The 12,701-nt window shown below is 44.7% G+C and overlaps 1 protein-coding gene across 1 annotated transcript; it reads left to right on the top strand.

The window, feature by feature from the left end:
• Nucleotides 1–158: 158 nt before the first annotated feature.
• lnx2a (ligand of numb-protein X 2a) lies at nucleotides 159–12,648 on the top strand. The gene is made up of 11 exons (XM_068732344.1): nucleotides 159–269; nucleotides 2,706–3,265; nucleotides 6,561–6,796; nucleotides 6,924–7,061; nucleotides 7,253–7,452; nucleotides 8,156–8,569; nucleotides 8,695–8,868; nucleotides 9,389–9,566; nucleotides 9,655–9,880; nucleotides 10,193–10,351; nucleotides 11,857–12,648. Exons 2-11 carry the CDS (start codon nucleotides 2,862–2,864, stop codon nucleotides 11,990–11,992), a joined length of 2,265 nt encoding a protein of 754 aa, XP_068588445.1. The 5' UTR covers nucleotides 159–269; nucleotides 2,706–2,861; the 3' UTR covers nucleotides 11,993–12,648.
• Nucleotides 12,649–12,701: the final 53 nt, after the last annotated feature.

The following is a 12,701-nucleotide window of genomic DNA, read 5'->3' as shown; positions in this document are numbered from 1 at the left end:
AGTGAGGGTAAAAAATGTTTTTGATTTGTTTTGAGCAGGTTGTTTCGAAGCCACCTCTGATTCTGCTCTGGATTGACAGCTTTAGGCCCCGCCCACCCACGTTGACGGACAGCAGTGGGCGGGGCCAGCGCCACCAAAGGCACGGGGGCGTTTTCGTGCGGTTTTGCGGAACGGGCCGTTGCGGTGAATGCGTGATTGAGGTCCCGCAGCTATTATTCGTTCCCCTTTTTGGGGCCGGGGTGCACGGCGCGGAGGAGCAGGCGGAGCAGGTAATATTACATCTGCTTATATTTAGTGGCTGCATGAACGGTGTCAGTGTGTGGCTTGCTTTGCATTGATATTGCCATTGTCGCCTCATCTGTCCTAGCTTCTCCGCTTGTGGAGGGTGGGATGGAGACAGACAGATGGGAACAATGATTACAAAAATGCACTTGTCTAATCAAATGTGTTCAACGCCTACGGGTAGCTAATGGATCATGACACTTCAGTTGGTGCCTTGCCAAGGTAAATCAGGACAATGACAGAGGAAAACATGATTGGAATTATCAATTATATCAGTGTCAGTTTTTGTTGTTAGCATTGCATGCCTGACTGTTGTGAAAAAAACTAGCATATTGCAACAGACAGGCCTGTTCTTGAAAGTGGCTAACAGCCATTCGATTTTGTTTAAAGATAAGAGACGACGAGATGGGGGGGGGGGGGGGGGGGGGGGGGGGGGTTACATAAATGTAGGCTAAGCCGACAGGACCTGAGATTTTAAATCTGTGACCTAAAACATCATCTCATCTTATCTGAAAATGTCATTCCTGCAGGCGAGCTTGTCCCTGTGTTGTAAGATTAGATTGTCATCTCTGAAAAAATGAAAAAAAATGAGCAGAGACAGGTGCAGGGCCAAATACTGTTATTTATTAATATAGACAACAGTAGTGCAATGACAATAACAGCATGGCCTTGGACTCCCACGCACACACACACACACACACACACACACACACACACACACACACACAGTAGGACTAAAAGAGAGATAAGCATAGTCTTCCTATGACTTGTGTAAAAGAATCTGTTGCTACAGAGTCCAGCTATGTTTAAAATAGATTTAAGTGCTTTTCATGGCCGGGGCTCTAAACTGCTGCCACAGTGAAAACCGGAAGACTTTACTTATTGATAAAGACCATTCGCAGGATCTGGTACCTAAAAAGCTCTTGTGCATGTGTGTGTGTGTGTGTGTGTGTGTGTGTGTGTGTGTGTGTGTGTGTGTGTGTGTGTGTGTGTGTGTGTGTGTGTGTGTGTGTGTGTGTGTGCGTGTTTTTGCTTTCGCTTTTGTAGACTTATACTTGTGTGTCTACAAGTGTGTGTGTGTGTGTGTGATGTGGTGATGTCACAGCTTTGTTATAGGAACAGAGAAGCCTTGTGTCCTCATGATTAATTCATGTCCAGCTGCGGGATGGAGACAGAAGCAGCCAGTCACACACAGACAGGATCACGTACTTAAAGGAGGCTGAAATAAGTAACTACCGGTCTGGTAACCAGGGAGACAGGAGAGACAGGCTGTCACAGAAATGGGTAGCAAAAGGAGACGATAAAAAAAAAAGGAACCAAAGGGTGGGGGGGGGGGGGGCTCTCATCATCGTCTCCGCTGTCTGACACGCTCTCTGGCTGTACCAGGGAGGAGCAGAGCATCCTGCAGAGAGACATGCATCTGTTGTGTGGCTCCTCTGCATCCCTCTCCGGCTACACTCTGAATGTCAAGCCCCACTGAGCAGAGCAGGCTCCGGGTCGTCATGGAGACAAGAGCAGACCCCCGCTGGAACAGAGGCAGGTAGTCACTGTGGCTCGGCCGGCCCGCTGTGAGCCGAGGCACGCCCTCTGCCGTCCACTGATTGCATCAGGCCCCACAGGGGGGGGCTCAGCTAATAGAGCGTCTGAAGGTCTGAATGGCTTTGGATGTGAAACACTGTGGAAATGATCAGTGCACACAGTGCATTAGCTCTGGGGACGCACTCTCCTCGCGGAGTGCTGTATTTCGAGACTTTGCTTTAGGCATGTTCTCTTTCTGTTGCAGAGATGACTGAGTACATCTACTGTACATGGCCTAGACCAAAAATATCAAGTTAGCTGTGGGGGAATGTGCAAAGAATTATTACTATTCTTCTTCTCTTCTTTGTTTTCATCTCTTTCGTGGACTCGACTGCCTTTCAGAGCCTCACATCCTCTCTTCTGACTTATTTTATTTGTCTAGTTTTGTGCCCTTTTCAGATTGTTCCATCCCATTAATCTCTCTTGCATCTCTTCTTATTGCTTTTTCTTCTTCCCAGCTCGGCCCCTTTTCACCCCTGGCTGGCACTATTTTTCCTCTCTGTTGCTTTCCCAATCCCAATTCCTCTGATCTGTGTCCTCTCTCTGCCTCAATCCCAGATAATTCCCTCTCTGTGGAATTGGAAGATTGCAGCAGGCGAGAGCAAAAGAGAGATTATACAGCCAGATTAGTGGACAGGAGCAGCAATACATAATCTCAGCACACTCACTGACACACACACACACACACACACACACACAGTGCCACTCTCGATCTCGTGCAGACACGTGGGTCCACGTGCACAAAGCATTTGCCACATGAATAAATGCAAAAGCACATAATCAGCCACTTGTTGTTTTTCTGCAAACAGCTGTTTAACCCGCTTTCATTGCCCTCTGACCTGCAGGGTGATGAGCCATCAGCCACTGGGGGGCATCTGTCCTCTCTGCAACTTCTTCATCCTGTGAAGCTTATGGGATAGGAGTGCGTGTGCCCCTTCCCAAACACTGCAGCCCCACTGGAGTCATTTGTGCCAAAGCTGAGTTGCGTTGAAGGAGCAGAGATGGGCAGCCCGGGCTGCGAGGTGGGTCTAGCCGGGCCGGGGGAGCCAGCCTCGGAGGCTCTATGTCCCGAGTGTGGCCAGATCCACCGCAGCTGGGAGAACCACCTTTTCAACTACCGCCTGGAAGTGGACGACGACCTGGTGTGCCACATCTGCCTGCAGCCGCTGGTGCAGCCGCTGGACACGCCGTGCGGACACACCTTCTGCGCCCGCTGCCTGCGTAGCTTCCTCCAGGAGAGGGACTTCTGCCCACTGGACAGGACACGGCTGCAGCTGCAGGCGTGCCGCAGATCCAGCATACTGGTGCACAAGCTGCTGGACAAGCTGTCCGTGTCCTGCCCTCTGACCCCCGTCTGCTCCCTCAGCATGCCACGATGTGACCTGGAGGCACACCTCAAACACAGGTAATAAAGCCTGCATATACACACATAATAGACGTATGCTTTCATGAGAGCTATGTGCAAACACTATATGCATACACTGCAACCACGATTTCACAAGCCTTAAATATGTAATGTAGCTTTGTTGTAGCTGCATTTGAATCAATCAGACAATCAACAAAGACACTAGTTAAAAGTGTCTGACCTTTATATGTGAAAGACAATGGATGTTTTCTAGCTTTGTCTTCTGTGGTAGTTAACTTAATACTTTTGGGTATTGAATTGTTGGTCAGGGCAATCAAGCAATTTGAAGTCATCACTTTGGGCTCTGGGAAATTGCATAAAATATTCTCCATTTTCTGACATTTTGTAGACTGAACCATTCATCTATCAATGTAGAAAGTAATTGACGACTTAATTGATAACAACTCTAGTTGCCTTTATATAACCCCTCCATCCTCACGATTGGTATGTTTCTGCCAGGAACCTTTGGAGATATCATAGTTCTTGGTCCAGAGCGGTTAGACTTTACCGCGATCCTTGACCTTACGGGTTTTACACTTTGGCTTTTGGCCCATTTGGACCAGGTGCTGTGAGACCCTGCAGGGATTATTGGGCTGTAGGTCATGTGACGGGGGATTAGTGGTTCCCTACTGCAGTCATGGGTTGACGGACCAAGAGCTCCATATTCTTATTCCGCAATCATGCTGAGCAACTTCAACACCAGAGACCTTTTCAACCATTTCTTCTGTGAGACAGCCAAAGGCAACCCTGGCCTGTGGTGAGTCGAACCTGGCGGGATGTGAGACAGCGTGACTCGGGATGGCACAAACCTTTCTCTCACCGGTTTCCTCTACCTTTCCTTCTGCGTGTCTCTCAATGTCATTTCTTTCTTGCTCTCTCTTTCCTGCTTTTCTTTGTTGCCCTGATGATGTGTGTCTATTTGTCTATGTATCTGAGTTGTCAAAGGGAACCCAGGTTAGGCTGTTTTTGCTGTTGCGTTGATGGAAGTTGTGTACACTTTGAATATGAGAGGATATCAAAATAAATGTAGAAATGTTTGTAGAATATATTCAGCACATAGCGATTCACTTTGCTTGGTACAAAAGAGAGGTTGACTGATTTTTAACGGATCATGTAATAAGGACAGTTTTGAGCAGCTATCAGTCACCTTCTGAGCCCAGATTCACCTACGCAGATTAATCAATCAGCCTCTAGTGCAAATGTTTTGGTCAGAACATGCTGGAATGGTGTAATAAGTATAGTTGTGAAGACTAGTATCATCAGTGTTATTGATTTGGGAGGAAACCTCTATTTGGTACATTATTTTAAAGATGGTGTCTGTTGCTAAAGAGACCTCCATTTGTTTATTGACTTGCGATCAGGTGACCGCCTAACACCTCAGTTAAGTCAATAAGATTTTCCTTAATAAGCTCACACTAACAAGCTATTGCTGGGAAGGTGTTAAAAGCTTTTCTGAGTCAGCTGTTTTTACAGGAGACCACTGCCAAAGTCTTTATTTTAATTATTAATTCTTTATGTATTTAAAGCAATACTAGCTTTTACTGGCAGCCGCTGTAGCTAGTTACAATTACAGGAAAACAGTAAAACATAGTGTTACAGTAGCACGAGTAGAGAAGACATCATCATCGGTAAATAACATGAGTTACACATCAATATATATCTAAATTTAGCCAAAGCTAGCTAGCATTAGCCACAGTAATCTACTGGTCACACCAGGCCAATAAGGCTTTAGCAGCAAAATCGAGTCTAGCTAAGTAAGCAGGGGTGTGTTTTAATTAATGTTTCAAAATTCACATAGTTGCACTTTAAGAAAAGACAGAGTTCTCTATTCACTGTACAGCTGCAGCCAAATCAAACTGTTTCATCAACAGTCTCTCCTTGTTAATCAATCACATCTGCAGAAGGGTACATCTCAGCGAAGGTTGCGCACATTATGTGGGTGTAGAGAAGACAAGGAAAGATGGTTCGAGAGCGATGGAACAAGGTCACTGTGAGGACTAACGTGACATTCTTTAGTAAAGATTAAAACTCCAACGTGGGTTTGCCGCTCCCCTATCCTGCAGACTTAAGGTCTAAGATAACAGGAGCCAAGAGAGGGACCGGTCACTGGACATTAGATTAAAAGACGAGAGTGCCAAGCCACAGTGTTCCACCGTGATCAAGGTGGGCTGGTTGATCTTATTACTGATGGTGTGAGAACTGAGGGACTTTCACTAAAAGCCCCTATATGAGCTCCACCTGTTCCAGTTTTACATATTGGATAAAAAAGATGATCCTTTTTTTCTCTCAAAGCTATTTCTTCTTGGTCTTGATGGAAAGGGTCAAAGGTAGATGTGAAAAATAATTAGGAATTAGAAAAGAAATGGAGAGTGCAACATTACAACAGCACTTCTTTCTTTATAATATTGCAAGAGCAAAGAATCGAGGGACAGCAATGTCAGTTTTCCACGGTCCTGTTTTCTAGGAAGAAAGGAAATGAAGCGTCGAAGCATTTAAATTATTTAACCAGCTTATAGCTGCCACTTAGAGTAAATACTTAGGAGTCAATTAAGGGTGACACCACATTGATCCCTTGTGTCTGTCTGTGTTTATTTATAATTGTCTTACAGTGAAGACTTTCTATTTGTGGGACGTAATTGATGCATCTGTCTCCACCGAAGTTGTGTTTATGTTCATGGAAAGAAAATCCCAGACGGGCTGAACTTTTTGCAACTGACCTATCTGTCATTAAAGAATTATTTAAGTAATTTATAAAGTTTTCGCTTCTCAAATGTTATTGTAAATTGAATATCTTTTAGACTGTTTGTTGGTTGAAACAAGCAAACTCAAGAGTCATGGATTTTGAATTTCCCTAGTTTCTATTAAGTTTGAAAGAAACAATTGGTAGAAAATGTGTTTTCACAACCTACACATGTATAAATGTGTTTGACATGGAAAGCAGACAGATATACGCAATTTAAACAATATGCATATGGTAACATACCCACATGTACAAATATCCCCTCATATCTTATAATAATAATCTGTAGTGCACTCCTGCATCAAATGAATATAAAGAAATTAAGATTTGCAGGAATTATATCAGTGAGCCTCCATCATTGAGACCTTTCCAACAAAAATCCCTTCTTCACTGAATCCCTCCCAGCTCCACGAGACCTTCTCTAAGGAGGGGACACACAAAAAGAGACTCTCCCTGATGACATCAGTTGCATCACATTAAATAAACTGATGCTGAACCTGATTTTCTTTACACGTCAGATGGACTAACAAACTGACGCCTGTTGCTTGGTGAAAGGTGTCCCGGGACGAGGTGTCAGCAGACGAACGTGGAAGGCCTGCGATGTGAGAGCGGGGATGAGCGAGCAATGGTGACCAGCCCTCCCAGGTCGCCCCGCTCCCCGCAGACAGAGCTGAGGGACCGCACACCCTCTCCACCCTCCGGACCTAATAACACCAGCGGCAATGGGCCCGTGTGGACGGACGACGCCGGCCTCGACAACCCTGCCTTTGAGGAGAGCACGGAGGAAGAAAGTGAGTGGATCCGCTGGCCTTGTACAAAGTGAAGAGATTTAGGTTCTTAATGCAGTTTAGATTGAGACAAAAAATGATGAGAAACAGAAGAAATGGCAACCACGTCTTCATGCCCCTCTGTCTCTAGGTGTGATAGGGTTGGAGTGTGTGGTTCCCAGGGTGAAGCGGCCCCTCAGCAATCCCTGCATCCACCTCCTCCGCTCTGTCAGCTCCACCTCCTCCGGCTGGGACTGCCCTGAGTCGCCGCCTCTCTCCGCTGAAGAGGGTATGACATCACTTCCTTTCGTTTATCTGAGCATCTTCCTAAAGGGCTGAATACTAGAGATCAGAGATATTGCAGCTTCTTGCGTTGTAAGAGCTGTAATCTTAGACGACCGGATAATCACATTCCGGCAACATTAGGAAGATGTGGAAATTAGATTTTAAAATGCAGCTGTGATCTGTTTGTCCATGAAGGCTGTGTGAAGTTGCCCTCGCTTCCTGAAGGAGAGATAACTGCCATAGAGGTCCACCGGGCGAACCCGTATGTTGAGCTGGGCATCAGTGTGGTCGGGGGAAACGAGACGCCTCTCATCAACATCGTGATTCAGGAAGTGTACAGAGACGGGGTCATCGCACGAGACGGGAGGCTGCTGGCCGGGGATCAGATACTACAGGTAAAACCCGACGCTTCTTTTGGCCACTTTAGGGCTTCGTTTGTTATTATTAGTGGTTGTTATCACTCAAGATTTGGTTAACAGTAGCTGTTATGGCAGACAGTAGTACAGTATTGTATAATAGTGATTTACTACCTTTTATATGTATCTGAATACTTTTTTCTATCCTATACCTCGCAAAATATCTTGTTCACTGTCTCCTAAATAGTCTATTATCATTCTACCTATACTAGTTAAAGGTACTCTAATCAAATATTTTATATTTATAATGGATCACATTACTACTTGTATGTGAGAGGGGTTGCTCATAAAGTCAAATACACAGAAAGGGATCATCCAGCTCTGCAGTTTCTCCTCGCCTCTGAGGAGCATTTTAGCATCTTTAGCTCATTGTTTTGGTTTTAAGGCCCACAACTTTAATGTTTTGTTTCACTCTCACCGCTTTCATCAACCTTATTCTCAGTCGCAGCAGACAGCTGTTTTCAGGAAGGCAGACAATCTAAGACTGCCTGGTGAAGATAGTGGAGCATTTAGCAACTAAAGCAACCAAATATTTTTCTCAAAACACAAATGTGAGTGAATATTGGACTTACATTTGTAAGAAGACTTCAAATGAATGCTAATGTCATTGATCAAAAAATCAATTAATGCAGGCTTAAACTATAAATGCCCATAATTCCCTCTGACTTATTTTTCTCCCAAGGTGAACAATGTGGACATCAGTAACGTCCCTCACAGTTTGGCCCGCTCTACGCTGGCACGCCCCTGCACCACTCTGCAGCTGACTGTGCTCAGGGAGCGTCGTTGTGCCTCCCGGGCACCTCCCTCCTCTTCCTCCTCCACCCCGGCTGTGCCCCACGCCCCTTGTTCCACCCCTGAGGGTGCCCCGTCCAGCCCTGCTACTCTGAGAATCACCCTACACAAGAGGGACTCAACAGAGCAGCTCGGCATTAAGCTGGTAAGGCGAACAGATGAGTCAGGAGTGTTTGTGTTGGATCTGTTGGAAGGAGGCCTGGCAGCGAAGGATGGCAGACTGAGGAGTAATGACCGTGTGTTGGCGGTCAATGACCAGGACCTACGCCACGGCACCCCGGAACAGGCTGCACAGATCATACAGGTGGGGGTTTCACTAAGTCATTAGGGCTTCTTTTGGTATTATTTAGAAGGAAAAACATGAACAACAAAGTAGGAAATGTGAGTAAGGAGTAAGGTCCCTAAAAGACTCGAACTCTGTCTTCGTAGGCGAGCGGAGAGCGAGTCCACCTGCTGATTGGCCGACCCACCAAACCGACTCCTCCTCCACCGCCAAAGTCAAGCTCCACCAGAGACCTCTACTGCCTTGATCACTTCCTGCCTAACCACAGCGCTACCCCGAGCCCTGTGCCAATACACCTATCCCGCACCAGCACTCACAGAGTGAGCGAACGTGTTATGTGTGTGTTTGTCCACATGGGTCCGATTGTGTGTTTGGGGGTATTTTGACAGTTTTATATGATTTTGCATCACCGACGTGTAAGTGTTGGAATGTCACTATTACGTTGAAGGAATGTAGTTCATGATGCAGTGTGATCAGGGCTCATTATTTTTTCTGGGTTTTTTCTTTTTGTCAAATCATTTATTGCTATTTAGTTCAAATATGGAATAACAGTTGGATTTCAGTGAGAAGACTTTGAAGCATTTAATTAGTATTAAAAACATAATTTGTTTTTATTCTTTTAGGGACTCGTCTGCATTTCCCCCCTACTTTTTATTTAATCAGTTTAAACAAGCAGTCCCCTTTGAAAAATATGGGTAATGTTTGACAACGATGCACAGAGTAAGTACGCATTTTCTTTGTTAGTGACTGAAACTGTGTTTGTTTGTGTGTGTGTGTGTGTGTGTGTGTGTGTGTGTGTGTGTGTGTGTGTGTGTGTTGCCTCTGTGTGGTTATACCCAGGACCTTTCCCAGTGTGTGACCTGTAAAGAGAAACACATCACTGTGAAGAAGGAGCCCCTCGAGTCTCTAGGTATGACTGTCGCTGGAGGGCGGGGCAGTAAGAGCGGGGAGCTGCCAATCTTTGTGACCAGCGTCCAACCACATGGCTGCTTGTCGAGGGACGGGCGAATCAAACGAGGTGACGCTCCCTCAGAAATGACCAGAACAGGACCGATCCAGATCAAAAACATTGCATCAGAAACTACAGCGTCTTCTTCCTCATGCAGGTGATGTCCTGCTGAGTATTAACGGGCAGGACTTAACGTACCTGAGCCACAGTGAGGCAGTGGGCACCCTGAAGGCCAGCGCCGCTTCGCCCTCGGTGCAGCTGCGGGTGCTGGAGGTCAGCATGGTGGAAGAGCTCGACCCCGACGAGCTGCTGCCTCACACACATGACAGCGACTTCGATGCCAACTGGTCCCCTTCGTGGGTCATGTGGCTGGGCTTACCCAGGTGAGCGCGTGAATGTTCTGGATTTAAATGGGCTTTTGTGATGTATGAATATTATGATGATATGATATTGTTTCTCCACGTTAATTATTCAAATTTTCCAGCTTGGACTGGACTTTGGGCTAATTGTTATTTTGATTGTCTGGTTAGAAATCATCTTATAATTAATAAAGTATATTATTTATTTAAATATTATTATTATTGTAAATATAAATATGTTATTATTATTATTATTAAAATAAGTGTATCATAGTATGTACAACTGGATAAAGTATTTGTATATATAAGTTCCCTCTGCTCTCTGTTATCCTGCAGCTACCTGCACAGTAGTCATGAGATTGTACTGCGGAGGAGCCACCCGGGCAGCTGGGGCTTCAGCATCGTTGGGGGATACGAGGAAAATCACGGCAACCAGGCATTCTTTATCAAGACCATCGTCCTCGGCACACCTGCGTACTACGACGGACGCCTCAAGTGAGTCATCAGTTGTTCATCACGTGACTGTCTGCGGCTTCTATTAGCGGTGGCATGGTGGTGAATTAGCAGGTAGATAAACCGTGACCTCCAGTTGGCGGTTGATAAGGGTGGCGTGATGATAAGCCACGCCTACTGAGTTTAGTACAAGAACAAATCACAACATTTTCTGTTTGGCTTCTTATTTTCTGGGTTAACTATTTATTTTAGAACTATACCTTTAAATATGAAACAACTGCATGCTGATCTTTAAAATTCGAGATAGAAGCCCTTTTTGTTTGAGCATTTTAAGACTCTAAAATGCTCAAACAGAGACTTTGGGTCCCGCATTTGTGTATCAGTTGTAAGAGGTTAAAATATTCACTGTACTAAAAAATTTGTTTCATTTTTGTATTGAACTTGATAGGCATGGCCTTTTTTCTCTGTCATCAGGTATCTATTGTCATAATGCAATCAGCTACCAATAAAACAAAAATGATTCGGTTGGTATAGTTTGACATGTGATAGGAATATAAATTATAAAATTATAGAAATGCATTATCTATCTTAGGTTCAAAACAAGCTAAGTAAACCCTGTTCTGCATTTCAAAAGTAGAGGTAGAACATTTAGTGAGTGTACACTTCTCTGGAGGATTCACTAATTAATCAGAAAGTTGTATAATTATGTCCCAAAGATATATTTCTGTTCAGTTTAACTGAACTGGGGTTGTATTTCACCCATCGGTCTTCCGTTCTCTGTCTCGCAGTAAAGAAAATACATTATGGATCATTGCCTTCTAAAATAATTAAAAGCTAGGTCTATTTAGATTTTAGATTTTTCCTATTGCCAACAAATCCCACCAAAACACAAGAAATTGACTCTACTAATACGTATTAATAGTCAAAGCTTGATAATCCTCTGTGCTAATGAGCTCCATTGTGGTGTAGAAACACAGCAATAAGCTCCACCTTCATTATAATGAACATGAACACACTGTAGTTTATTTTCAGTCGATCTTACATACACCATCCTGCTGTCAGAAATACTCACTAGAATACGAAATGTGTATTTGCTCGTTTGAGTGATTCTTGCTGAAATCTATAGTTCCCATCTATTTTAGATCTTTTTATTAAAAGATTTACATCTTTGTAGGATCAGAAGGTATTGACAAATGCACTAATGCATTTGTGGTCAAACTAACTGCAACCAACAATTATTTTTAGTGTATATTTATATGATTATTTCTGTGATTTATCGAATTACGTTTGGTCTAAATTTCTCAGAGGTGATGTCTTTAAATAGGTTGTTTTATCTGATTAAACAATCAAAGATATTCACTTAACTATCAGAGAAAACAGTAAATATTCCCATATGAGATGTTGGAATTCAAATAAATTTACTATCGATCGACTAATAGACACCAAGTATCTTCATCATTGCATAACGTAGAGCTGTTTGACCGGCATGTCGCGTCAAGCTGTCGGGTCCTGTTTAATATGCATACTGACTTGTGGTGTCGCTCTAGGTGTGGGGATATGATCGTGGCAGTCAACGGCCTGTCGACAGCAGGAATGAGCCACTCGGCGCTGGTGCCCATGCTGAAGGAGCAGCGCAGCCGGGTGGCGCTTACCGTGGTCTCCTGGCCTGGCAGCCTGGTATAGCCGGGCCAGATCATAAGCAGGCTGCGCACCACACCGAGTCCACCCAGAATGTTCTATATTGGGAACGACCTTGGCCAAAGTGAACTGGTACACGCTACTGTACATCGCTCCATAACGGGCTTAATCCAGGACCAAAAGCATTCAGAACTGTAGTAGACCCAGCAGGACCAAGCCTGTCCTGTCCAGGTGGGAACTGATCCAGATCGTGGCACGTCACTCGACAGACTGCACTCACAAACACACTGCTGTGTTCATATGGTCATGTTGTCATCACTCCCGCAGGGAGAAATGATACTGCAACTGTTAACAGGCGATCTGTGCTGTGTTCACCTCACCAGGCAGTTGTAGAATCCAGGGCTGTATTCAGCTGGATGCATCGTTGCAGGTAGAGATAGAATATTAAAACTTAAGAAAGTAGCCTTTGATCCTCTGTCATCTAGGATAACGACCTGTAATCACTAGATTTTCTGCAACATCAGCGCTGCATCCAGCTGAATAAGCCTCAGGCCTTATTAGAAACCTGCCGCACCCTGGGGGCTCAACTGCCCGAAGGCCTCATCACCATGACAAACCAGCTGTCCCATCAGCTGGAGTTTTATACATGTGTGTGAATGTGTGTTCTGATTGTTTAATAAACATTTCCTTCGAAGGATAAATGGCTCTACAGCATGCTTTTAAACCTTGCTGGTGGGAATTCTCAGTTAACATG

The sequence above is a fragment of the Cebidichthys violaceus genome, unplaced genomic scaffold, assembly GCF_023349555.1.
Source record: "Cebidichthys violaceus isolate CVI_PGR_0920_01 unplaced genomic scaffold, fCebVio1.0.p SCAF_58, whole genome shotgun sequence".
NCBI classification, from domain to species: domain Eukaryota; kingdom Metazoa; phylum Chordata; class Actinopteri; order Perciformes; family Stichaeidae; genus Cebidichthys; species Cebidichthys violaceus.
The sequence above is the reverse complement of the archived record's forward strand: the minus strand, read 5'-3'. Positions and strand labels throughout refer to the sequence as shown.

Coding starts and splice junctions, on each gene's coding strand:
- lnx2a (XM_068732344.1), top strand. CDS start 2,862: ATGGGCAGCCCGGGCTGCGAGGTGGGTCTAGCCGGGCCGGGGGAGCCA. Junction 7,453..8,155: donor CCGGGGATCAGATACTACAG/GTAAAACCCGAC, acceptor TTTTCTCCCAAG/GTGAACAATGTGGACATCAG. Junction 8,869..9,388: donor CCCGCACCAGCACTCACAGA/GTGAGCGAACGT, acceptor GGTTATACCCAG/GACCTTTCCCAGTGTGTGAC.